The sequence below is a fragment of the Heterocephalus glaber genome, unplaced genomic scaffold (assembly GCF_053883595.1).
Source record: "Heterocephalus glaber isolate CG9 unplaced genomic scaffold, H.glaber_assembly_v1.0 deba00000738, whole genome shotgun sequence".
Lineage (NCBI taxonomy): Eukaryota > Metazoa > Chordata > Mammalia > Rodentia > Bathyergidae > Heterocephalus > Heterocephalus glaber.
Genome location: NW_028258161.1, coordinates 3,630,552 through 3,655,572, shown reverse-complemented (window position 1 = coordinate 3,655,572; position 25,021 = coordinate 3,630,552). Strand labels below are relative to the sequence as shown.

Sequence of the window (25,021 nt, the reverse complement as noted above, 5' to 3'; positions counted from 1 at the left end):
AAGAAAAGCAAGACATCGTGGTCCTGAACTCTGGCAGCTATTTTAGGATAGTTTGCTGAGTAGCTGACTATATACAAGTCACTCATACAGCTACTAGTTTCTTGGTCTAATAGGCCTTTGGTTTTGCCCTTGCATTCATCATATTCAGCAGTCATCAGTCTTAATAATTTGTGGTTTACCTTCATTTAACAGGTTTGTATACAGCTTTAAAATCAGATGTAGGAGCCTCATTGCTTCATTAGTCACTATAAATTGAAAAGGATTCCTTTATTAAATTGAGAATGAGTAAAAAGAGCCCCTTTCTTGTGAACAAATCCCTGGATTTTAGATGCCCCTGTCTAAACTTCCTTCCCCCTTACCACATCCCCACCTCAATGGCATCAATATCCACCAATACACGTGATCAGGTAAAAGAAAACTAAGGAATCAATCTTCATTTTCTTTCCCTTGTCCACTGTGTCAAATTCAGCAGCAAACTATGCCAAACACATCCCAAATCACATCTCCAACATTATTATCCTTGTCTCAGCCATCTCCCCTCTCACCTGGTTTACTTCAGTGGTCAAACTCTACTCTCTGAACAGCAGCCAGAACTATCTTCTAAAAATATAAATCCTATCACTTTCATATTCAAACTCCTCTAGACTGCCCATTTAAAAAATGCTACAATGTGAAGTCCTTCAAAACATTCTGTGAAACCCCAGCTAGCATTTTAACTTCATTATGCACTACTCTCTGATATCTTTATAGAAAACATATCATTGCTGGAAGAATGAGTCCTCATGTGTATATAGGTTAGTAGTCTTGCCTTGAGTCTCAGAAGAGACTTGGAATTATGCTTCTGAAAAATGCTGGAACTGCTGAGACTTTGGAAAGGGATCACTGTATTTCCAGTTGTACATGTGACAGATGTATTAAGTTAGGAGGAATTATAAACTTGTCTTTGGAGATTAAGTATGTTTTAAGGAGATGTGTTTGCATGTGAAACTGACAGAGGTGGCCTGTGATCATTAATCCTGATATCTGATTAAGAAATGTCTAGCAGATTAGTAGAACATGCTCCTGGGTATACCTGGGTGGGCCACGGAGGCAAGATCTTGGGTACTAAGATGGAGTGTCCTCTCCGGTGCTGTTTCCCTGCTCTGCTCCCTGGCCACTGTGGACTAAGCAGCTTTTTAGCTCCACTGTGCTCTTCCGCCATGGTCATGTATTGGAGTCAGCTGACTATGGACTGACTGAATTCCCCCAAACTGAGTTAAATTAAATCATTCCTCCTTTAAATTGTGAGTAGCAAGTACTGTGTCCAGCAAAGGACAGCTAATACTATACCAATCCGGATCTACTAATATCAATAAAAAAGAGAACACCTTGTTATAATCTTTACCACTATAACCTGATTAATCATTTCTCAAGCTGGATGTAACTAAGAGCAGCTTTTTTTATTTTTTAGAATATACATAATCTTTTGGAAACTATGCATCAAAGTGAGTATCATTTTTTTAAAAATAAAGGAGAAACAAGATCTTTTAAAAATTATTACTTTAGGGCCGAGGATTTAGCTCAGTGGTTCCAGCACCTGCCTCAACAAGCACAAGGTCCTGAGTTAGATTCCCAGTACCAAAAAAAAAAAATTATTCCTTTGGTATCCAGATGGCCATTTTGGATACTATCACACTTTAAGTTCTGATTGTAACACTTAAAATTCTGATGATGATGTTGAAAAGCATTATACATATATAGTCTGTGGGGGGCCTTGCCCCCCCCCCCCCCTGGAATTCTTGAGTGCCCATTACGGACATGCCCGGGCTTGTTGCAGATCTACCCGGCAACAAGGAAGTAGCCCCAGTACACTCCTCTTGCTCCTCCCCTCTCGCCCTACGGTATATATGTTGTAGCAGCTTCCGCAACAAACGAGACTTGATCAGAAACCTGTCTTGTCTCCATCTCTCGTGTCCCCTGTCCCCTCTCATCCTCGCTCCCCCTCTAGGGTCTCCGTTGACTTACCCGCGGGCCGGGACAATAGTCCAGGAAATTTTCTCTATTATTAAAGAAAAACATCCTACTAAGTACTTAAGAGAAGTAGGATTTGAAAACATCAAGTTTTCCCCTTGTTAACCTAAGGCAAAAAAGTTAAACTATCACTGAAATAAATCATTAATCAAATATAGCCTCAATGTGAAATGCTTTTAGGTTGAAGGATGACAATATTTAAATATCTTAATTGTTTGAATATGGAAAAATAGCCAGGTGTAGTGGCATATGCCTAGAATCCTAGCACTCGAGAGGCTGAGACAGGAGGATCACCACAAGTTGAGGCCAGGCTTGGCTACATAGTAAGTTCAAGGCCAGCCTGAACTACACAGTGAAACCCTGTCTTAAATAAAAAAAAAAAAAGAGGAAATACATTAACAATTTATAGGATTGATAATATTAAGACTAGTCTGCCAGTCTACCACATTCTCACATATACCATCTATACACAAGCTCATAGGCTAAAACCAACAAAATTCAGAATATAATCCTAATTAAAACTCAGTAATGATGTCCCAGTTTATTGAACTAGATGTCATGAGGCAGTTTACTAAAATTTAGCCACTGTTTATAAACAATTAAAATCCATTTTCTTAAACTATTTAGAAGACTAGATTCTGTGCGCCTAAAAGTAAATGATAACCTGAAAGATGCAGTTTCAAACAGCCAGACAGGTCCATTCATACATCACTGCATAACCTAAACACAAACATTAAAAAGTTCCAAAAGGTAGAGAGTGACAAAAAGAGAAATGTATCCTAGAAAAAATTATGAAGATGAAGTGACTCTCAATTTTTGTGTACGGAAAAATTGCTCAGAAAAATTTAAATGACTTGGACAAGACTGTAGAAAACTAACATAAACCTATACATACCATTATATACTCATAATGCAATTAAATTTTTATGGAACACTTCATTCAAATACCTAAATATTGATGAAATAATACCCACACTGCAGTAGTACCAAGAAAGTAGATAGGAGTACAATTACTGAGCCACTTATCAAATTACTGCCTCCGTTGTAAATTTACCCTTCATTTTTACAGATTAAGCAATGTAGCTGGGTCCTTTAAATATTTTTTCTTTGTCAGTTGGCAAAGTATTAAGCTTTGTCAGGAGAAGGCACTAGAAGAATGTTTTGAGGAAAGAGAATTTGCTTCCTATTTCCGATGTTCTTCCCTCGGTGCAGCATGCACAGGTTCTCCAGTTCTCGGCCCTCCAGTTCGGGAGGCCCTCTACCACCACAGCACCAGGGTCTTGCAGGGTGGTGAGCTCCTCCAGGGCCCGGCTCCTACATGAAGAGTGTATTAGCCAGCAGCTGGCAGCTTCTCCTGCATCACCACCTGCCTCCCCAAGTCCTGGGATATTTTGCACAACACTGCTCCATGAGCCACCTCTCCTTAAACAGCCCTTTCCAGAACCACAGGAGGCGGCCTTCCAGGAAGTCCGACTAGCCTGCCATTACAGAGACTCCTCCGCCACAAAGTGAGCCATGGCATGCCCTGTTCAGTAAGGTCAGATCTCAGCACTGGGCAGGTTTAGGGAACCACTTCTTTGGGTAGCTTACCTTAGCCCAATGTAAGTGGTGGCTCACTGTAGCTATTATTTCTGGGTTTGTTTTTTTTCCTCTACATTTAACAGCCAAAGCCTCATTATCCCAATGTCTTTTCACAGGCAGTATTCCTTACATTAAAGGTTCCTGTTGAAATTACTGTGCGTTTTTTTTTTTTTAAAACTGGGTCCTGACTGACACAATCACCAAAATATACTTCAAAAAATAGATTTTTTAAAGATACATTTTCAGAAGAATTATTAGAAGAACAGATGTTAAACAACATAATAAATAAAAACTTGAGAGAAAAATGAGTTGTGAAGCAGCCAAGAAATAAACAGTGCTTTCTATGCATGAGTCCTGTTTTTGCAGACTCAACCAGCCACAACTGAGATCTTACAAAACAAAGAAGTTGTTCATTTTATCACTACTGACTGTTGTGATCATTATTCCCTAAAGAATACAGTATAACAACTGTGCCTACAGCATTATCTAGAGAGGACAGAAGAACAAGAACTCCTGTGTGGGGTTCTGTGCAAACACTGCACCATTTTCCATCAGGGACCTGAGAGTGTCCACGATTCTGATACCCACAGCAACCCTGGAACCAATCCCCCAGCACAGGAGGACAACGATATTCTCAACTAGAATGTTAAAGGATCCTGAATATTAAAGGTCTTACAAACTGTAAGGTAACTATTTACCCACATTTCTAGAACAGGTATCCCTCTGTAATTAGCAGGTAAGTATAAAGGGTCTGTAGATGTAATAAAGGCTGCTACTGAAGCAAAAATTAAAGATCAGAGTTCACATGGCAGTCACCTGGCTATGTATCTTAAAAAGTTTAAGTGAAACAACTTTTTAAAAGACTAAATTTCAAATTATTAACAGAATGAGAAAATGAAGAGGCTGGGAACTTAGCTCAGTGGTTCCGCCACCTGCCTCACAAGTGCAAGGTCCCGAGTTTGATCCCTGGTACCAAAAAATAGATAAATAAATAAGAACATGAAACAATGACTAAGCTTGGCAGCTTTATTCACAGTATTCTAAACATTAATATGAGCACATTTTAAAATGGTAAAATAATCCAGGTAAGGTGGAAGACACTTAGAATCCTAGCATTCTGGGAGGTAGAAGAAGGAGGGCTGCAAGTTTAAGCCCAGCTTGGGCAACTTACTGACTTAGCAGGACCCTGTTTCAAAACAAAAAAGGGCTGGGGGTGTAGCTCAGTGCAAAGGCCCTGGGTTCAATCCCCAGTACCACCAAAAAAAGAAAAGAAAAGAAAAAAAAAGTTAAAATACTACATAATAAGGTTACATATAAAGACAATTTTCTCAGTCAACTCATATTTTACATATAGCACACAATTTTTTCCTAGAGACTGTTTAAAGAAACCAAGGGCACTTTACAAAGAACTTGTTGTGCACATAAAAAACATTCTCTTAAATGGCTGGCCCCATTAACACTAAGACTCAAAAGAGTATGCTTTGTCCTGAGTAACTAGGGATTGAATACTCCAACTGGATAAGGCAAATTGTTGAGAAACTTGACATGAAAACCTTGCTCTAATCCTTGTCACTAGAGTGGATCATTGTTTCTTCAATATGTCCAATTTCACCTAGAACTCTATTTATGATTATATAATTACACATTCGTCACTAACTTCAAACTGGATATTTTTTTTAATTCACATGTATAAGACCAAAATCAATTGGACTGAGAGTATTCTCTGCCTTTATAGTGATATTATGCTTAATATCACTCTTCCTAATATAATGCCTCACCCAGAAAAGTTTTGTGTTACAGTGTTCTCTAAGAAAACATAACAGTATAATTTTTTAAAGTTCGTAATACTTTAAAGGGGAAAGGAATGAAATTGGTAGTATTTTAATATAAAAAGTCTAAAGATTACACAATACGACTTCTAATTAAAATAATGTACCAGTTGAAATAAGCTCATTTCAGGTGACAAAATAAGAGTACTATCTTTTTACTATCATCTACAAAACCTTTAAGTACAGATATAGCTTCCTTCAACATTTTTAATATTCTAAATGTTTAAAATTAAAATAATTTAAAGCTAGGTACAATGGCACAAGTCTGTAATCCCAGTTATTTGAGAGACTGAATCTGAAAGATCACAAGTTTGAAGTCAGCCTGAAAAACTTAGCAAGACCTTGTCTCAAAATTTTAAAAAGGATGGGGGAGTGGGTGTAGCTTAGTGGTAAAGCGCTCCTGGGTTCAACCCCCAGTACAAACAAACAAACAAACAGAATTGAATATGAATGTTTATGAAATTGAAGTTGTTATATACAAAATGTCATGGTACACAAATTTAAACAGGCCTTACTGAGATGCAAAATTACAACTTTTTTTGAAAACTAATAATCAAATTTAAATGATAGGGGTAGAGATCCAGCTCAGTAGTAGAGCACTTTCCTGGCATTGCATGGATTCCTGGGTTCAATCCCCAGCACCACCAAGGGAAAAAACCCTTAAATAATGTATATTATTAATTCTGTGGGTATTTGTATCCCAGGGTGCTCTTAAATGCAAAATAAAACACCCAATTTGGAGAGACCCTTGCTTCACAAATATGAAAATTAAAATTTATTTCTAATATGCCACAAATAAATCACAATGATAAGGAAATTCACCTGAGAAACATTTATGCTAATTAAAAATATCACATTGTCATTTTTTTTTTTTTGGTACCAGGGATCGAACTCAGGTCCTTGCGCTTGCACAGCAGGTGACGAAACCACTGAGCTAAATCCCTGGCCCTCACATTGTCTTTTTTCCCCCTTCAATATTGAGATAATGTAACTTGTGGCAATTACTATCCACATGGATAAAACAAAGCATATTTAAATTTTCTAGAGTTTGTAAGGCTGACTGAAATCTTACATATCCTAAGGGAACTAAAGGACCTACATGTTATAACTTCTAAATTATACAATTTAGCAATGTGAAAATGCCCATCCCATGGCTAGCTACAATTTCTTCCAGCTTCTGGATTTTTTTCCTTATTAAATTTTTCACATACACACACACATATCTTTTTTTGTTTTTTGTTTTTTTTTTAAGAAAGACCATTTTACCTTTCTGCTGTAAGGATTACTAATTACTAACTTGGTGTCATCTGAGCCAGATAAAATATATTCTCCAGTGTCATTCCAACAGATTGTATTAACCTAAAAAGAAAGGAAAAAAGAAATATAAGTAAACTGAATATAAAAGGAATTACACCATGATTCACTTACTTGATCTCTTAAGGGCTCTTAATGGATAAAGTAGATGGCATATAAAAATTGGAAAGCAATGTAATGCAGAGAGATGGGAATTCTAAGAATTAAAAAAGAAACGTTAAGAGATCAAAAACATCATAACATAAATGACAGATACCTTTGATAGCCTTATGAGTAGACTGGGCATGGTTAAAGAAACTCTGACTTTGTACATGTATCAACAGAAACCCACAAAACTGAAGAAAAAAAACCTGAAAAATAAAACTGAACAGAATATCCAATGATTGTGGGACAAGTACAAATAGTGTAATTAATGAACAAGAACATACCCGAAGACAGAAGACAAAAAAATAAGAAAAAATATTTGAAATATTAATGACTGAGAATTACACCCAAACGAATGTCAAATATCAAACCACACATTCAGGAAGCTCAGAGAACACTTAGCGCAATAAATTCTAAAAGAACTTCACCTAGGCCTGTAACTTTCAAACTAAAGAAAATCAAAGATTAAGAAAAAAATTCTAAAAGAAACTAGAGGAGGAAAAACAACCAATAGAAAAATAAAGACAAAAATTACATCTGTCCTCTTCTCTGAAATCATGGAAGCACGCAGAGAGGGGCAGGCCCATAATGGATGTGGGTGCCTCATCCACCTGAGTGAGCAGGCCCACATAAGATGCACGGTACCCCACTCCACACAAGGGTGAGACCGTCCACCACCAGCACCAAGCCTGCCCTACAGCTTCCTTCCCCTTGGCATGGGACAGTAGGGGTGAGGACTAACCAACCAACCAGATCCTGGATGAGGACAACTCCTGGGGAGAGAAGGCAGCAACAAGACCGATGACCATCAACATTAAGTCCAACAGTCTTCTTAAGCCCCACCCCATGGCCTACATCCAGCAGACACCAGAGGGCTGACTGAGTTTCCCACTACCAAAAGGAGGAAGACACACCTTGGCTTAAATGGTAATGACAGTCTGGGATGAACAGACAGAGGGGCCTCAGGGGTGCAGGGAGGGCACCTCAAAAATCCACAGTCTCTAAAGCTAGACAGAGAAAATTGTGATAGGCAATCTTTTTATGATTTTACTTTTTATATTTTTGATCTTTCCTTCATTAGGTTTTTGGGGGGTTGGGTTTTTTCTCCCTTTTTTTTTTCCTTTTCGTCTTTTAGTATCTTTTCTCTTTTTCTTTTTTCCTTTCAACTTTTTTCTTCTTTATGTTTCTTTTCTGTATTTTGTTTATCTTTTTTCTTGTTCATTCTTTCCTGCAATTGTTTTCTACCACTATTAATTTTCTTTCACTCTTTAATAGAATCTTCATCTCATTTTTCTTTCCTCTTTCTCATATCCCATTGATTAATTTCTCAAATTGACTTTTTTCATTTTTCAACCTCCCTCCACCTTAACTAGTATAACTACTAAGGTTTATGGCTCTCTAGCTAGTTAACTTTATACTATTTCTGTTGAATACATCATATTAAATGGGGTGAACTCCAAACTTACTCTCTAAAATCAGGAACAAAATAAGGATGATCACTCTCACCCTTCTTGTTGGACAGAGTATGTACTTGAAACATTAGCAAGAGCAATTAGGCAAGAAAAAGAAATAAAAAGGAATATTTTTAGGAACAGAAGAGATCAAATTATTACTTGCAGACAACATGATCCTCTATATAGAAAACCCAAAAAACTTTTTTAAATCCACCAAAAGACTCTATAGTGGGCTGGGAATGTAGTTCAGCGGCACCGTGCCCACCTGGCAAGTGCAAGGTCCTAACTTTGATCCCCAGTACAAAAAAAAAGACTCTTAGAGTAACCCAAATTCAGTAATTTGACAGATTACAAAATCTACACACAAAAAGCAATAGTATTCCTGTATACTAATAATGAACCCACTGAGAAAGAAATTAAGAAAAAAGTACCAATCACAATAACACCAAGAAAAACTAAATTCTTAGTAATTAACTTAATTAAAAAAGTGGAAGACCTCTACGATGAAAACTACAGTATGCTTTTAAAAAGGGAGAATTGAAGACATCAGAAAATGGACAGATATCCCCTGTTCCTGTATAGGAACAATTATTATGAGTCAAAATGGCCATACTTCCAAAACTGACATATACATTTAACACAATCCCAAAATACAAACAACATTCTACACAGAACTGGAGAAAACAATGATAAAATTCATATGGAACCAGAAGAAACCCAGAAAACCAAAAGCAATCCTGGGTAACAAGAGTAAACAGGGAGGCATCACAATCCCAGACTAGAAATCATGTTACAAGGCTACAGTGATCAAAAATAGCATAGTAGGGCCGGGGATTTAGCTCAGTGGTTCTGCCACCTGCCCCGCAAGCACAAGGACCCGGGTTCAGTCCCCAGTACCAAAAAAAAAAAAAAAAAGCATAGTATTAGAACAAAACATACAGGAGGACCAATGGAACAGAACAGAGGCTGCAGAGACAACCCCAAGCACACTCATCTATCTGATCTTCAACAAAAATATACACTGGAGGAAAGACAGCCTCTTTAATAAATGGTGTTGGGAAAACTGGCTATCTCATTCACGGCTGATGGGAAAACAAAACTGAAAAGATTTTTAGAAGACAAATGGAAACTTGTTACACAACTAAATGTACTCTAACCATAAGATATTCTCCTTAGTAACTACCCAGAGGAGCTACAAACCTATCTACAAGCAAAAGCCTATACAGATGTTCATGACTTTAGTCAATAGTGCCAAAACTCAAAAGCAACCAAGATGTCCCTCAATAAGTAAATGAATAAACTGTGTTACATCCAGAAAATGAAATATTATTCAGATTAAAAAGATACAAACAGCCAGGCGTGATGGTGCATGCCTGTACTCCCAGCACTCAGGCGGCAGAGGCAGGAGGATCACTGTGAGTTTGAAGGCAGCCTGGGCTACATAGTGAGTTCAAGGCCAACCTGAACTACATAGTGAGATCCTGTCTCAAAAAAAAAAAAAAAAAAGTCATTATTCAACTTCATCACTGCATAAACATCAGTGTATACATATATAAACTTAAGACTACTATGACATCATGAGGCAATATAATCTTGTAAGACCACTGTCATATATGCAGCCAATCACTGACCAAAATGTCATCATGTGGCACACGACTATATATGTTTACACAATTATAAATATATATATATATTTTTTTTTTTGGTACCGGGGATCGAACTTGGGTCCTTGCGCTTGCTCAGCAGGCAGCAAAACCACTGAGCTAAATCCCCGGCCCAACACATTTATATTTTAGTGACAGGGTCTCACCATGCAGCCCAGGTTGGCCTCAAACTTGAGACAATACTTGTGCCTTAGCTTCCCAAGTGCTGGAATTACAGGCAGGTGTTACTCTAACTGCAACTTAAGTGAAAAAAGGCAATCTGAAAAGGTTATGTATTATATGATTCTAAGTACATACATGGTATGATGAAAAAATACAGTTAATGTTTAAATGTTTTTCATTTTTCAGAGTAAAAGACACAACAGAATTAATCCTCAAAATATTCCCCCTCACTTCAAACACACTTATCCCATTATTCTTACCATTTTTTGAAGCAGTTCTGGAAATCCTTTCATAAGTGTCTGTAGTCGAACCATCAAGGCTGCCTTAATGTCCTGAATCAACTCAAAATCTTCACCTTCCATGGTCATTTTTGACTTTGGGAAAGAGCCAGAAGTCACACAGTGCCAGATCCAGTGAATAACGTGGATGAGGACACACCATAATGTTTTATAAGGCCCCCTTCCCAATGGATGGCACTCAGCAGCATTCACTATTTTTTATCATATCTCATAAAGACACTCTGAAAGAGAACTCCCAGAATTGCTTCAGAAAGTGGCAAGAATGATGGGATGAGTGGGGTCAAAATCAAGAGGGAGAATTTTGAGGGTTAATGGCCATGTATCGTTGTAATTTTTAAAATTTAAATGTGTACTGTATACTTCAATCATATCTCGTAATATTCTGGAAAAGGAAAAACTATGGTGGCTATAAAAACAATGGCTGTCAAGAGGGACAGATGGGAGAAAAGAATATGCAGAGCATGAAGAATTTTTAAGGCAGGGAAACAACCCTGAGTAGTGATATAATGGTAAATCGGTATTATCATACATTTATCCAAACCCACAGATAGTCCAACACCAAGAGAGAATCATTAGTAAACTATCAATGCTGGATGATTACGATGTGTCAATGCTGATTAACTATAACAAATGTACCATTCTCATAGGGAATACTGACAGAGGCTATGCATGTGTATGGGCAGGGAGTCTACAGAAAATCTCTGTATCTGTCTCTCAATTTTGCTATGAACTAAAACTGCTTTTAAAAACATAAAGCCTCAACAGGTATGGTGTTGCATGCCTGAAATCACAGCTACTCGGGAAGCTAAGGCAGGAGGACCATGAGTATGAGGTCAGGATGGGCAATTTAGCAAAACCCTGCCTCCAAATAAAAAGGGCTGCTGATGCAGATCAGTGATTAAAACACTTTCCTAGATGCACGTTTGACCTCGGAAACCTTAAAAATAAAGCCTTAAAAAATAGTAACTATACTGACTGCCATTTAGCAAACAGGCTTGCTATGGCTTGGCAAACATGACTGCTGGAAGGCTAGTCACCAGGGTGGCAGTGCTGAGGTGGTGGAATCTTTTAAGAAGTGGGGCTTAGTGCAAGGTAAATTAGATCATGATGCACCACCTCAAAAGGGCTTAACGCCAATGAGATGGCTCTCAGGAGAGCAACATTTTATAAAACGAAGCTATTCCATGTGCTTGGACCCTCCTGCAATCAGCCATTTCCCTTTTGGCTTCTCCCTGTGCTATGATGCAGCCAAGTGTGCTCTCACTAGCCACATAACAGATGAGGTCATCTAATCTTGATCCTCCAAACTCCAAAGCTGCAAGCTAAGCTAACTTTAAAAAGTACCCAACTATAACAAAGAGATTTTGTTATAGCAACAGAAAGCAGACTGATACAGTAATGTTCTGATCTTTACAATGACACTGAGTCATTTAATTGTGTTAAAATTTACTAATTTCAATTTACTTTATACCCAGAGACATAAATTGGGTTCCTTAAAATAGAAGAGAGAAACTTATTACAAAGCAACAATTATCAAGACTGCATGTTTCTGGCAAACAGAAACATATATAGATCAATGGAATGGAACAAAAGTCCAGAAATAAACTCTTACATTTATGGTCAAGTGGTTTGACAAGAGGTCTAAGACCATTCAACGAAAGAAAAGTCTTTTCCACACATGGTATGGAGACAACTAGATACCCACAACCACACACACATACACACCTATAAAATTTGGACCTCTATTTCACATCATATATAAAAATTAACTGAAAATAAATCAAGGGCCTACACTTAAGAGCTAAAAGTATAAAATTCTTAGAAGAAAATAAGCATAAATCTTCATGACCTCTGATCAAGTAAAAAGTTTCTTAAATGTAATACCAAAAGCCTAATCAAACCACAAAAAGAGGAAAAATTATGGACTTTATCAAAATTTAAAGCTTTGTTTACATCAAAAGGACACTATCAAGAAAGTGAAAAGACAACTAACAGAATATGGGTCAAATATTTGCAAATCAGACATTTGACAAGATTCTAGTATCCAGAATATTTAAACAGAACTCAGCAACAAAAATACAACCCAATTAAAAAATAGGTGAAGAGGGGCAGGGATTTAGCTCAGTGGTTCCGCCACCTGCCTCGCAAGCACAAGGACCCGAGTTCAATGCCTGGTACCAAGAAAAAAAAAAACAGGTGAAGAGTTCTGGGAATATAGCTCAGCAACAGAGCACCTGCTTAGCATGCACGAGGTCCTGGGTTTAACGTCCAGCACTATCAAAAATAATTAAAGAGTCTGAATAGACATTTCTCCAATATAAAAAATTCAACATAATTAGTCATTAGGGAAATGAAAACTAAAGCTATAATGTATTATCACTTCAACCCCATTTTAAAAAATAAAACAAAAAATAACAATTGGCAAGGATGTCAAGAAACTAAAACCCTATATAGTGCTGCTAGGAATGTAAAGTGATACAATGGTTTTCTCTTATTTCTGTAGAATATTTTTCGCTTTATTTTCACCTTATCAAAGTGCTGCTGCAGAACGTGTAATCCTTTGGTGATCATACAGGTGGTCTTTAATACTGTGTTCCACTTGACTTAATTCCATAATTTTGTCCTATAACTTCTGTGCAATTCAAAATAGTTTGATAAATTTCATTAATGTCCATATTGCTGGTCCTTCTTCAATTTCTTATTCATCATCCTCTGTAGACAATTCAACAAGTCCTTCTAAAACCTTATGCGTTCACTTCTCCATGGCCTTGAGTATGTTCTTTTGACTTCTTCATCAATCATGCTGACAAATTCCTCCCCATCAATGTCTTCCTGTATGAATAATTCTCACTTACTTCTCCAGCGTTAGAAGCCTTTAAAATTATTCACGACTTCATAAATTTCTCTAGCATGGATTTAGTTTCTGATTTTAATTCCTGCACAGCAGCTTTGATGAATGCTCTTGCATCGGCAATAGTGAACGAGTCCCAAGACTACATTGTATGTAGATTATAATCTGTATCAACTGCTGATCATAAGTAATCAAATACCAGGTGAGTGTATGTGGCCTGGACAAACTGAATAGTGCCCTGGAGTTAAGAGTTTAAAGCAATGAGGTTGTATTTGAAGGTAAATAACACAGCCTCAATTTTCTCCTCTTCATAGCAAACAAGCTTCTCCTTTCATAGCAAAATATCCACGTGCACTATTATTAAAAGAACTTTAAATTACCACCCTTTTTCTTCCAAGTATTATTTTTCACTTCTGGGTGGACCCATTCCATAAACAAGATGTCTGTCACCCATGCTTTCTGATTATATTGCCAGAACACATGCACCTAATTTTTGTTCTTGAAAGTGTGTCAATTCTTCACTTCTTATATTATCCCTGGCTTTATCATGTCCTGCAGTGTTGCAACATACCTATTACCAGGGTTTATCTGTCCCTCCATCTTTTGTGCCCTGGTGCCTTCTTTGTGCTTTTATGAATAAAGGTTTTGCTGAACATCTCCTAACACTAGAGCCCACTTTCATCCCAACTGGAAGATTTGCTTTAGACTGTTGCTTTCTCCTTAATTAACTTCTTCAACACTGCCAGAAATTTTCCATTTAATACTTTCAGATTATAGTCAATCTTGAGTAAATAAAACCATAGGAAGAAAAACCACAGATAAGAGGGTACTATACTAACAGCAGAAATATTAAATGGCACAATAATTGGAAAAGTTTTTTTCTTAAAAAGTGTGATCTATTCATTCCACTTCTAGATATTTATCAAAAAAGAATAAAAGTACTATGTCCATACGAAACTGTACACAAATATTCATAGCAACTTTATTTGTAATAGTCCCCTACTGGAATGAACCTAATGTCCATCAATAGGTGAACAGATAAAATTATAGTATACCCATATAACAAATGCTTCTTAGATTAAAAAGTAACAAACCGGGCCAGGGATTTAGCTCAGCGGTTTCGCCACCTGCTGCGCAAGTGCAAGGACCCAAGTCCAATCCCTGGTACCCAAAAAAAAAAAAAGTAAACCATTGATATACTCAACAGCATGGATGAATCCAAAATAATTATTCAAGCTTGGAACAGTGGCTTGAAACTGTGTTCTCAACTACTCAAAAGGCTGAGGCAGAAGGATGATAATCAAGACTATCTTGGGCAACTCAGCAAGACCTTATTTTAAAACAAACAAAAGACCAAAATAATTATTCTGAGTAAACCTTACTGTAAAAGAAGCAGTAAATAAATTTGAGGAAAGAATACAGGCACTAGAAGTATGTAGCTAGGTGGGAGAGTGCCTATCTCCTAGCATGCACAAAGCCCTAGCTTCCATCCTTTGTACCCTCCCACCCCCCCAAAAAACCACTGAACAATTCTGTTTATATAAAACTCCAGAAAATATAAACTAATTTGCAATAACAAAGGAGATCAGTGGTTGACTAAGGTTGAGGGTGGTAAGAAATGAGAGGGTGCACAGATATAAATGAGTGACTGACATTTTCATTACTTTGATCGTAGCGATAAAACTTCATGGATGTATACACTTGCTAAACTTATCCAATTGTACACTTTACGTTCAGCCAAATAAAATCTTCACACAGTCAAGAAAAATTTAAACACAAATGAAGATTTCATTCACAAAAGTAAATAAATATTGTGTATTTTAAAAATAACTATAGTGGCATCATACTTATCAGCTACACTGGATTCTAGAAGGCATTTATGTAGGGACTTCAAAAATATTAAGTGAAGGCCAGACACAGTGATGGACACCTGTAATACCAGCACTCACAAGACTGAGGCAGAAGGATGGCGATGTCAAGACCAGCCTGACTCTGTCTCAAACACAAAACAACAACAAAAGGGGGGGGGGGAGACTGAGAGAAAATAATATCCAAACTAGAATTCTAGGCTCATCCAAATCATTAAGTATAAAGGTAGAGAAAAAAAGATGTTTAAACGTGTAGAAAAGTTTCTTTTCCACTCACATTTTGGAACTTAGTTGAGAATATACTCAGTAAAACCTGAAAGAAAATTTTAAAGATGGGAAAATATAGAATATACAGCTTATAAAAACTTAAGAATACCATAAAAGCAAGTACACACTATGAAGAATTCATTTAAGTAAGGTAAAAGATTTGATCTGAAGTCCCAAAAGTTTATAAAATCTACTGGTGGAAAACACCTGTAATCCCAGCACGCTGGGTGCCTAAGACAAATGTATATAGCAAGTTTGAGCTCAGCTTGGGCAACTTAATGACTTAGTGAGACTGTGCCTCAAAAAAAAAAAAAAGGTCTGGGAACGTAGCTCTGTGCAAAGGCCCTGGGTTCAATCCCCAGTACTGCAAGCAAACAAGCAAGTAAGTAATTAAATAAATGAGTAAAATCTAACATATAATATGATCAGTAAGTGCCATATATGTGCTATGTAGTCCTCTGGATACTAAATGAGAAAAATCATTTCTGAAGATGCTTTCTCAGTCCAGTGTACAAGGGCAGGGAGGGCAGGTATGTTAGCTATGTACAAATAAATGCATTTATATAATTACAATACCAGATAACAAGCACCACAGGGGTGAGGGTGAGGAATTAGCAGGGAGAGAAAAACAATGATAAAGGGTTGGCATGCTATTTAACTAGTATGGTCAAGGAAAGCTTCCATGATATATAATGTCTGGAAAGAGAGCTGAAAGGAGATAAGCTCCACAGAAATGGGGAAAGTGAGTTGTAGGTATAAGACATGTATAAGGCAGAGGAGCACTTGGTATACACTTTGATTTAGTAATTGTCAGCCCTTACTTGTCCATCTAAATCTCAGGGGTAATAAAAGCCAGCCCAGCAAACTCAGGTCATAAGGTTTGGGTCATAAAAATATTTTTCAGCCCTTCTGCTTTTGTCAAGCCTTAAAACCCTATGGGAGAAAATAAAAGGAATAATATAAAAGTAATACCATGATTTTATCTGTTTATATAATGTAGTATCTCTGTGTTGGATACATATAGGAAAACACCAGTTAAATAACAGAGAACAAATAAGAGGAAACTGCAGTATTGCGAGCACAAAAAGAGGTCAGCTTAGGCCTGAGGTTGCGGCTCAACTAGCCCGCATGGGTTTAACTTCCCAGAAAAACACAAGGAGAAGGAAGAAGAGGGGGAGGCACGTTTGCAGACACCATAGCAAGGTCCTGAGCCGCGCGCAACCAGCCCGGTTCATACAGACGGATCTGCAGAAGCCCTGGCAAGGTCCCGAGCCACACACAACACGCTGATCCAGCCCGCCCCCCACCGGCAGCAATCCACTGGACCCCATCCCCCACCCCAGCTCCTGGTTCCACACTACAAAGACGCAGAGGACACTAGACCACCAGACCACTGTACTGGGTAAGTTGGAGTCATCATTACCTCCCATCAGAACTGGGACTATCTTCAGGGGAAGGGCAGCTGGAACCTGCAGTACAACCCTGCAGAGTTCAACCCTACCGGAGGACAGGGAATTCAACTTGGGACGTGCAGCCAGAAATCTCCCTGAATCTCACAGGTCTGTGACTGGCTTGGTGAGACTCATTGACTTACAACTGCACACTGCTGCCCAGGCTGTCTATTGTGACAGCAGAGACATACCCTGAAGGAGGCCCTTCATCTTCATTATTATTTTTTATTTCCAAAATTAATATTATTGGTTTATTTTTTTCTCTTTTCTTTTTCTCCTGTTATCTTTAATTTTTTTCCTGCTCTTTGCAAGTATTTGTTTTTCTCTCCTTTTCTCTTTGCTTCTTTCTTTTCTCTCTCCTTTCTCTCTCTCTTACACTCATTCTCTTGCTCTCCCGCATTGTTCATCTCCCTTTCTGTCCCTGTTTTGGTCCTCATTCAGAGTACTTCTTTATTTTCCTATTATTCTCCTTTTCCTTCTCCCCGTGTCCTCTGGCCTCACTGCTAACCTTCCCCTGTCCTTCTTCCCATCTATCTCTCCCTCCCCAGCTCCTTCTAACTCCCTATCCCGACGGGTAAAGTTATATTAAAGAGTTTATTCACTATATGTTGGGTTGGTCCTCGATCTTGATTTAATTCACACAGCTAAAAGTGACAGATTAATAACTACCACAAAATGTCATTTTTGAAGATATACTTGATGCAATGGTGTTGCTGATTGTATCACTTGGGCTAAGGTGTCGTTACTGATCTAGTCAGTGATCCTTCCTAGTATAAGGAAAATGAGATAGCCTTAGAGTCATTAGAGACTCAAAACCTAAAGACCAGCTACATCTGGAAGACACCTCTGAGAAGCAATCATTCCATAAGGGTTCTAAATACAAGCAACAAAGATACTTACAATAAGCAATTTCAAAGTACCAACCCAGGAGTTAAACCAGGACACTACCAAAAACAAAAATGAGAAGACATTTAAGCAAGGCATAAACTCAGACTTCCACCCCACCAAGGGTAAACCCCAGGGGAAATGAGGTGGAAAAGTCCGATAACCAACCACCTGGACCACCTGAACTGATAGCACAGGAAGTAACAAAAGAGATGAATAAGGCTCTAAAAAAATTCAAAGTAGAAATAATCTCCCAGATATCTACAGAGATGGTGAGCAGAGTGAAAGACATGATTAGAGGCTCTAGACCAGAAACTGATAAAAAAATAGATGAGCTCAGAAACATGCTGGAAGCCATGAATACCCAGCATAAGAAAGAAATGGAAACCATGATCGCCCAACATAGGAAAGAAATGGAATCCATGAAACAGATTCAAACATATTCAGGAGATTAAAAACTCCACTGAAAGTATCCACAGCAGATTAAGGGAACCTGAAGATAGAATATCAGATATAGAAGACAGGATTGTGGTGAAGGACCATGGAAACAGAGATTTCTTAAAAATAGTAAGGGACCATGAGAAATCAATCCAGCAGCTGCTAGATGATGCAAAGAAGAATAACATAAGACTAACAGGAGTCCATGAAAAAACAGGAGAAAGCACAAGAGACATTAAAAAAATGTTCACAGAAGTAATAGTGGAAAACTTCCCAGACAGAGGTAGAGAATTGGACATACAGATAAGTGAGGCATTTGGAACTTCAACTACCCATGATCAAAAAAAAATCTACATCTAGACATATAATAGTCAAGATCCCAGAAACCCAACAGAAGAACAAAATACTACAAGCAGTTAGAGAAAAGAAACAAAGCACCTACAAAGGAAAGCCCATCCAAATTATGGCAGACTTCTCAACACAAACCCTCAAATCAAGGAGAGCCTGGAGTAAAGTATTTCAAGCCCTAAAAGAAAATAACTTCCAACCTAGACTGCTGTAGCCTGCAAAACTGTCTTTCAAAATTGATGGGGAAATTAGATACTTCCATGACAAAGAACACCTGAGAAATTTCATGAACACCAAACCAGCACTACAAGCAATTCTAAACAATATCCTAGAAAAAAACAATGGTCACAACTTCATGAGGCCCAACAGAGGGAAGCCACCAGGCAAGGTAAGACACTAAAGGGAAAGGGGGAAAAAACAAGAAATAAAAGAGCCAACAAAAGTAAAAAATAGGGCTGGGGATTTAGCTCAGTGGTTTCGTCGCCCGCTGCACAAGCACGAGGACCCGAGTTCGATCTCTGGTACCAAAAAAAAAAAAAAAACCAAACAAAAGTAAAAAATAATGACAAGGATAAATCAGTATCTATCAATTATAACCATCAATATTAATGGCCTCAATTCACCAATCAAAAGAAATAGACTGGCAGAATGGATTAAGAAGCAAAATCCAACAATATGCTGTATACAGGAAACACACCTAACTCAAAAAGAAACTCACAGACTGAAAGTAAAAGGATGGAAAACAGTTCTCCACACCACATGAACCCAGAAGAAAGCAGGGGTAGCAATCTTATTTGTAGACAAAGTAGATTTCAAGCCAAAACTAATTAAGAGAGACAAAGATGGTCACTACATTCTTGTGAAGGGATCAATCCAAGAGGAAGAGATGACAATCCTAAATATATATGCACCAAATACAAATGCCCCCAGCTATACAAAGGAAATATTAATGGACATGAAAAATCAAATAAATACTAACTCAATTGTAGTGGGGGACCTCAATACCCCACTATCACAAATAGACAGATCATCTAGACAAAAAGTTAACAAGGAAATTCTACAACTGAACCAAGCTATTGAACAAATGGACCTAATAGATTTTTTCAGTGTTCCACCCCACAAAATTGGAATACACATTCTTTTCGGCTGCACATGGGTCATTCTCCAGAATAGACCACGTGCTAGCTCATAGGACATGTCCAAGTAAATGTAAAAGAACTGAAGTTACCCCTGTATATTATCAGACCATAGTGCAATAAAACTGGAGATCAATAACATAAGAAACCGCAAAACCCCACAAACACATGGAAACTGACTAACACCCTCTTGAACAACCAATGGGTCACAGAAGAAATTAAACAGTTTCTACAAGTAAATGAAAATGCCAGTACAACATACAGGAATCTATGGGACACAATGAAAGCAGTTCTACGTGGGAAATTCATAGCAATGAATGCCCATATTAGGAAAACAGAGAAAACTCAGATAAATAACCTAATGCAGAACCTCAAGCTGCTAGAAAAAGAAGGGTATAACAAATCCAAAGCTCATATGAGAGGAAATTATAAAGATTGGAGCAGAAATCAATGCAATGGAGACTAAGAGAATGATACAAAAAATTAATGAATCCAAGAGTTGGTTTTTTCAAAGAATAAATAAAATCGATAAACCTTTAGCCAACCTTATCAAAACAAGGAAAGGCACAAATACATGCAACTAAGAATGAAAAAGGTGAAGTCACAACAAATCCAACAGAAATCCAGAGGAACATCAACACCTACTTTGAGAACCTGTACTCCAATAAAATGGAAAACACAGAAGAAATGGGCAGATTCCTAGATACATACGAATTGCCAAAGTTAAATGAAGAAGATATAGAAATTCTAAACACCCCAATTACAATGAGTGAAGTTGAAAATGTAAAAAAAAATTTACCAACAACGAAAAGCCCAGGCCCTGAAGGCTTCACTCCTGAATTCTACAAGACATTTAAAGAAGAAATGTTGCCATTACTCTTTAAACTCATCAAGGAAATTGAAAGGGAAGCAATACTTCCAAATTCATTCCTGGAAGCAAGTGTTACTTTGATTCCAAAACCAGGGAAAGACACAACCCAAAAAGAGAGCTGCAGGCCAATCTCCCTAATGAACATAGATGCAAAAAATCCTCAACAAGATACTGGCAAAGAGAATACAGAGGGTCATCAAGAAGATAATACACCCTGATCAAGTCAGACTTATCCCAGGGATGCAAGGATGGTTCAACATTCGTAAATCAATAAATGTAATACACTATATTAACAGAGTCAAGGACAAAAACCATATGATCATCTCAATAGATGCAGAAAAGGCATTCGAAAAAATCCAACACCCATTCATGATAAAAACGCTACAGAAAATTGGAACAGAAGGTCTTTATCTCAACCTGATTAAGGCTATCTATGAAAAACCAACAGCCAACATCATACTAAATGGTCAAAAACTGAAAACTTTCACGCTAAAATCAGGAACAAGACAAGGATGCCCACTATCACCACTCCTGTTCAATATAATTCTGCAAACATTAGCCACAGCAAATAGAAAAGAGAAATAAATAAAATAAAGATAGGAAAGGAAGAAGTGAAACTGTCATTATTTGCTGATGATATACTTTACATAGAAGACCCAAAAAACTCTGCCAAAAGACTTCTAGACTTAATTGACAGATTCACTAGAGTAGTTGGATACAAGGTCAACACTCAAAAACAATAGCCTTCTTGTACACAAATAACAGACTCCCTGACAGAGATATTAGGGAAACACTTCCTTTTACAATAGCATCCAAAAAAATGAAATATCTAGGAATCAATCTAACAAAAGAAGCAAAAGACCTCTACACTGAAAACTACAACACTCTGAAAAAAGAGACCGAAGAGGATTCAAGAAAATGGAAAGACATCCCTTGTTCCTGGGTAGGAAGAACCAATATAGTGAAAATGGCCACACTACCAAAACTACTATACAGATTCAATTCAATGCTGATTGAAATTCTAACAATATACTTCACAGAACTAGAGAAAACAATCCAAAAATTCATTTGGAACCATAAGAGACCTAGAATAGCTAAAGCAATTCTAAGCAACAGACACATGGCTGGGGGTATCACAATCCCTAACATGAAACTATACTACAAAGCTACTGTGATAAAATCAGCATGGTACTGGCAAATGAACAGGCCTGAGGATCAGCGGACTAGATCAGAAGATGCAGAAATAACTCCAGACATACTCAGCCACCTCATCTTTGACAAAGGAGCCAACCACCATCATTGGAGGAAAGATAGCCTATTTAATAAATGGTGTTGGAAAAACTGGATTTCAACCTGCCAGAGATTAAAACTAGACCCATACCTATCACCATGCACTAAACTAAGATCAAAGTGGATTAAAGATCTAAATATTAAGACAGAAACACTAAACTTGCTGGAAGATAAGTTATGTAGAACTCTTGAAGACATTGGCATAGGAAAAGACTTCATGAACAAAACCTCAGCAGCACGGGAACTAGCAGAAAGAATCAACAAGTGGGATCTCATCTTATTAAAAAGCTTCTGCACTGCAAAAGAAACCACCAACAGAGCTAAGAGACAACCTACAATACGGGAAAAAAATTTTAGCAGCTGTACCTCAGACAAAGGACTACTATTTAGAATATATAAAGAATTGAAAAAAATCAGACCCCCAAATTCAAAGACCCAATTCAAAAATGGGCATCTGAAATGAATAGACATTTCTCAGACAAAGAAGTAAAAGCAGCAAACAAATATATGAAAAAATGTTCAACATCACTGGTCATTCGAGAGATGCAGATGAAAAGAACACTGAGATTCCACCTCACCCCAGAAAGAATGGCTGCTATCAAGAAATCAACCGCTAACAAATGCTGGCAGGGCTGTGGGGAGAAAGGAACTCTTCTCCATTGTTGGTGGGAGTGCAGACTGGTGCAACCACGGTGAAAATTAGTATGGAGATATCTCAAAGAACAAGGGCTAGAGGTCCCATTTGACCCAGTTATTCCCCTGCTAGGTATCTTCCCCAAAGAATTAAAAGAATCATACCGCAGTGATATTTGTGCACCCATGTTCAGAGGGGCACAGTTTGTAATAGCTAAAGCTTGGAAACAGCCCAAGAGCCCATCAACTGGAAACTTGATAGAGAAAATGTGGTGTTTTTTATAAAACGGAGTACTACTCAGCCATAAAGAACGAAAAACTAGAGCCATTTATAGCTAAATGGAAGCATATCAAGACCATACTCTTAAGTGAAATAAATAGGACACACATGTGTAAATACAGAAGTTTCTCTAGTGTGAGAAACTGAGAGTGTAAACAAGGGTTAAAATGATTAAAATCAGTAATTATTTGAAAAAGGAAAAAAGGTCCAAAGATGAAGGGGTGAAGGGAGGGGAGGGGGAAAGGAAAAACTATGAGAAAAGAAAAAAAAATGGAAATGATGTCTGTATAAATAGGGAAGGGCGCACAGGTAATGGAGAAAAAACAAGAACCAAGATACATCATGTACAGGTACAAGCACCCAATCAAAAATATAAACAAATTGTGTACCTAAAATGTACCAATAAAAGAACTTAAAAAAAAAAAGAAGAGGGGGAGATGATGATTCGGATAGCTTGAGTTAGGTGGCAGCACACAGAAACAAGTAGATGGATTGCAGATAAGGGCTAGAGGTAGAATTTTTTCCTGGAGAGACTGAGTGTGGAAGATTAAGGAAAAAGAGATTATCAAGGATAACATGAAATTTTTCAGCTAAAACATGTGGATGAATGGCAGTCCTGTTTACTGAAATATAGGCAGTTGCAAATTTAGGGAAAAAATCAAGTAATTGCTTTGACAACTCAAATCCTATGATAAAGTTTAACACCACTAAAAGTAGAACAATAAAACACAAGTGCTTCTTTATTCAACATAAAGCACACAGTATTACCAGTAAATATTTCTGCTAAGAAATTTGAATCAGAATCTAATCAAACCTCTAGCAGAAACTTAGTGAAACCACAAGAAAATAACCAATAAATCCGGCATATGAAACATTCTCTGGGACAGCGGGAGCAAACAGGTTCACTCTCACTCCACCAGGAAAACTGACCCAGTTTCTGTAACAATTCACTGGCAGGATACAAAAAAATGAGGGAAATTGCTTCAGATGAATAGATTTAAGAAGCACAGTACTGAAGGTATAGTGTTTGGCCTGTATCATCTTTTGAACAAACTATAAAAAGATGAGAGAAATCAGGCTATGAACTGTGTATTATATGATACCAAAAACATACTGTTGGCTCTTACTAAATTACATAATGGCATTTTAGTTATATAAAAGTATCTATTGCTTTTAGGCCTACATGTATGGAGTAAAGTGATATGGTATCTCAGACTTGTTTTAAAATACTTTCAGCAAGGGGAAATGCAAGAAGAAAAATAAAATAGACATTTGAGTCAAAAGGCAGAGGAGGCACAAGCAGCAGTTTCAGTCTCTCCACAACCTGGAATCAGACAGTTGGAAAACACACTCAGCAAGAGGAAGAAAAGCAGTGCTCCAGGAATCAAGACAGATGATAGGAGTGCTAAAACGCACGGAAAAACAGACAAGCAACAGAGAGAAAAGGAGAAAGCAGTCTTTAACAACAACCCTGGTTCACCTGGGCCTGGAGGAGGCCAGAGGACCAGCAGCACCAGCCCCAGGAAAATCCCAGACCTGCAAGCTGTAAACCCACTGTGGGGATTTTCTCTGAAAGGGACTCCTCGCCTAGCAGGCTAGCTCTGGAGAAGAAACTACTGCAGTGCTCACCATATCTGTGAGTAGTAATATCATAAGGAGCCATTTACTGAGAGGGGGGCTTATTGAGACTGAGCCACTCCAGGGATAAAGTCACAGAACAACCACACTTCAGGCTCCCTAGTGACAACCCTGCCACAGTGACTGCATGAGAGTCAGCCAGAAGAGACACTTGTGGAGATAGCGAGAGCTAAGTGCAGACCCCTGAGAAGTTTAAGCAGTGAGCACTCAGGCTGGGAAGGGTGGTCAGCAGCACCTTCCTCTATGGTGACGAGTAGGACCCACCATATGGTTTCTTTGAGGGGCTGGATCTGAAAGCACAGCAATCAAGCCCACCAGGTTACATGGCTCTCCTTGCTGCCTCCTCCAGCACAGAACTCAGTTGTCTGTTTGCTTCCTCATCCACCAACATGTGTGAACACTTGCTGCATCCCTAGCTGCATGGACAGGGAGGCCACCTCTACAGCAAGTGGGACACCTCACCAGCCCACAGACCACAAAGCTGGTTAGGGATAGCAGTGGCTCCAGGTTACAAGACAAACACCAAAAGCCTCTAGAATGAATATGACCCTAAGGGAGACAACACACCATTGACTGGCCCTGCCCAACAGAAAAGACAAGGCAGGGCT

General features: G+C 38.0%; 1 protein-coding gene across 24 annotated transcripts in view; it reads right to left on the bottom strand.

Moving 5' to 3' along the window:
* Window positions 1-25,021, bottom strand: part of Dcaf6 (DDB1 and CUL4 associated factor 6) — a 144,954-nt gene that overhangs the window by 98,531 nt on the left and 21,402 nt on the right. For 21 of the 24 annotated variants that reach the window (XR_015449495.1, XM_087206855.1, XM_087206870.1 and 18 more), the window contains one exon: window positions 6,687-6,779. Coding sequence is in view for 19 of the 24 variants with exons in the window: in XM_087206855.1 (XP_087062981.1) it covers window positions 6,687-6,779 (93 nt within the window). In the remaining 5 variants the exon portion in view is untranslated. Of the gene's footprint in view, window positions 1-179; window positions 4,446-6,686; window positions 6,780-25,021 lie in introns of those variants that run through there. The other 3 variants (XM_021244639.2, XM_087206858.1, XM_087206866.1) reach the window with 3 other exon arrangements.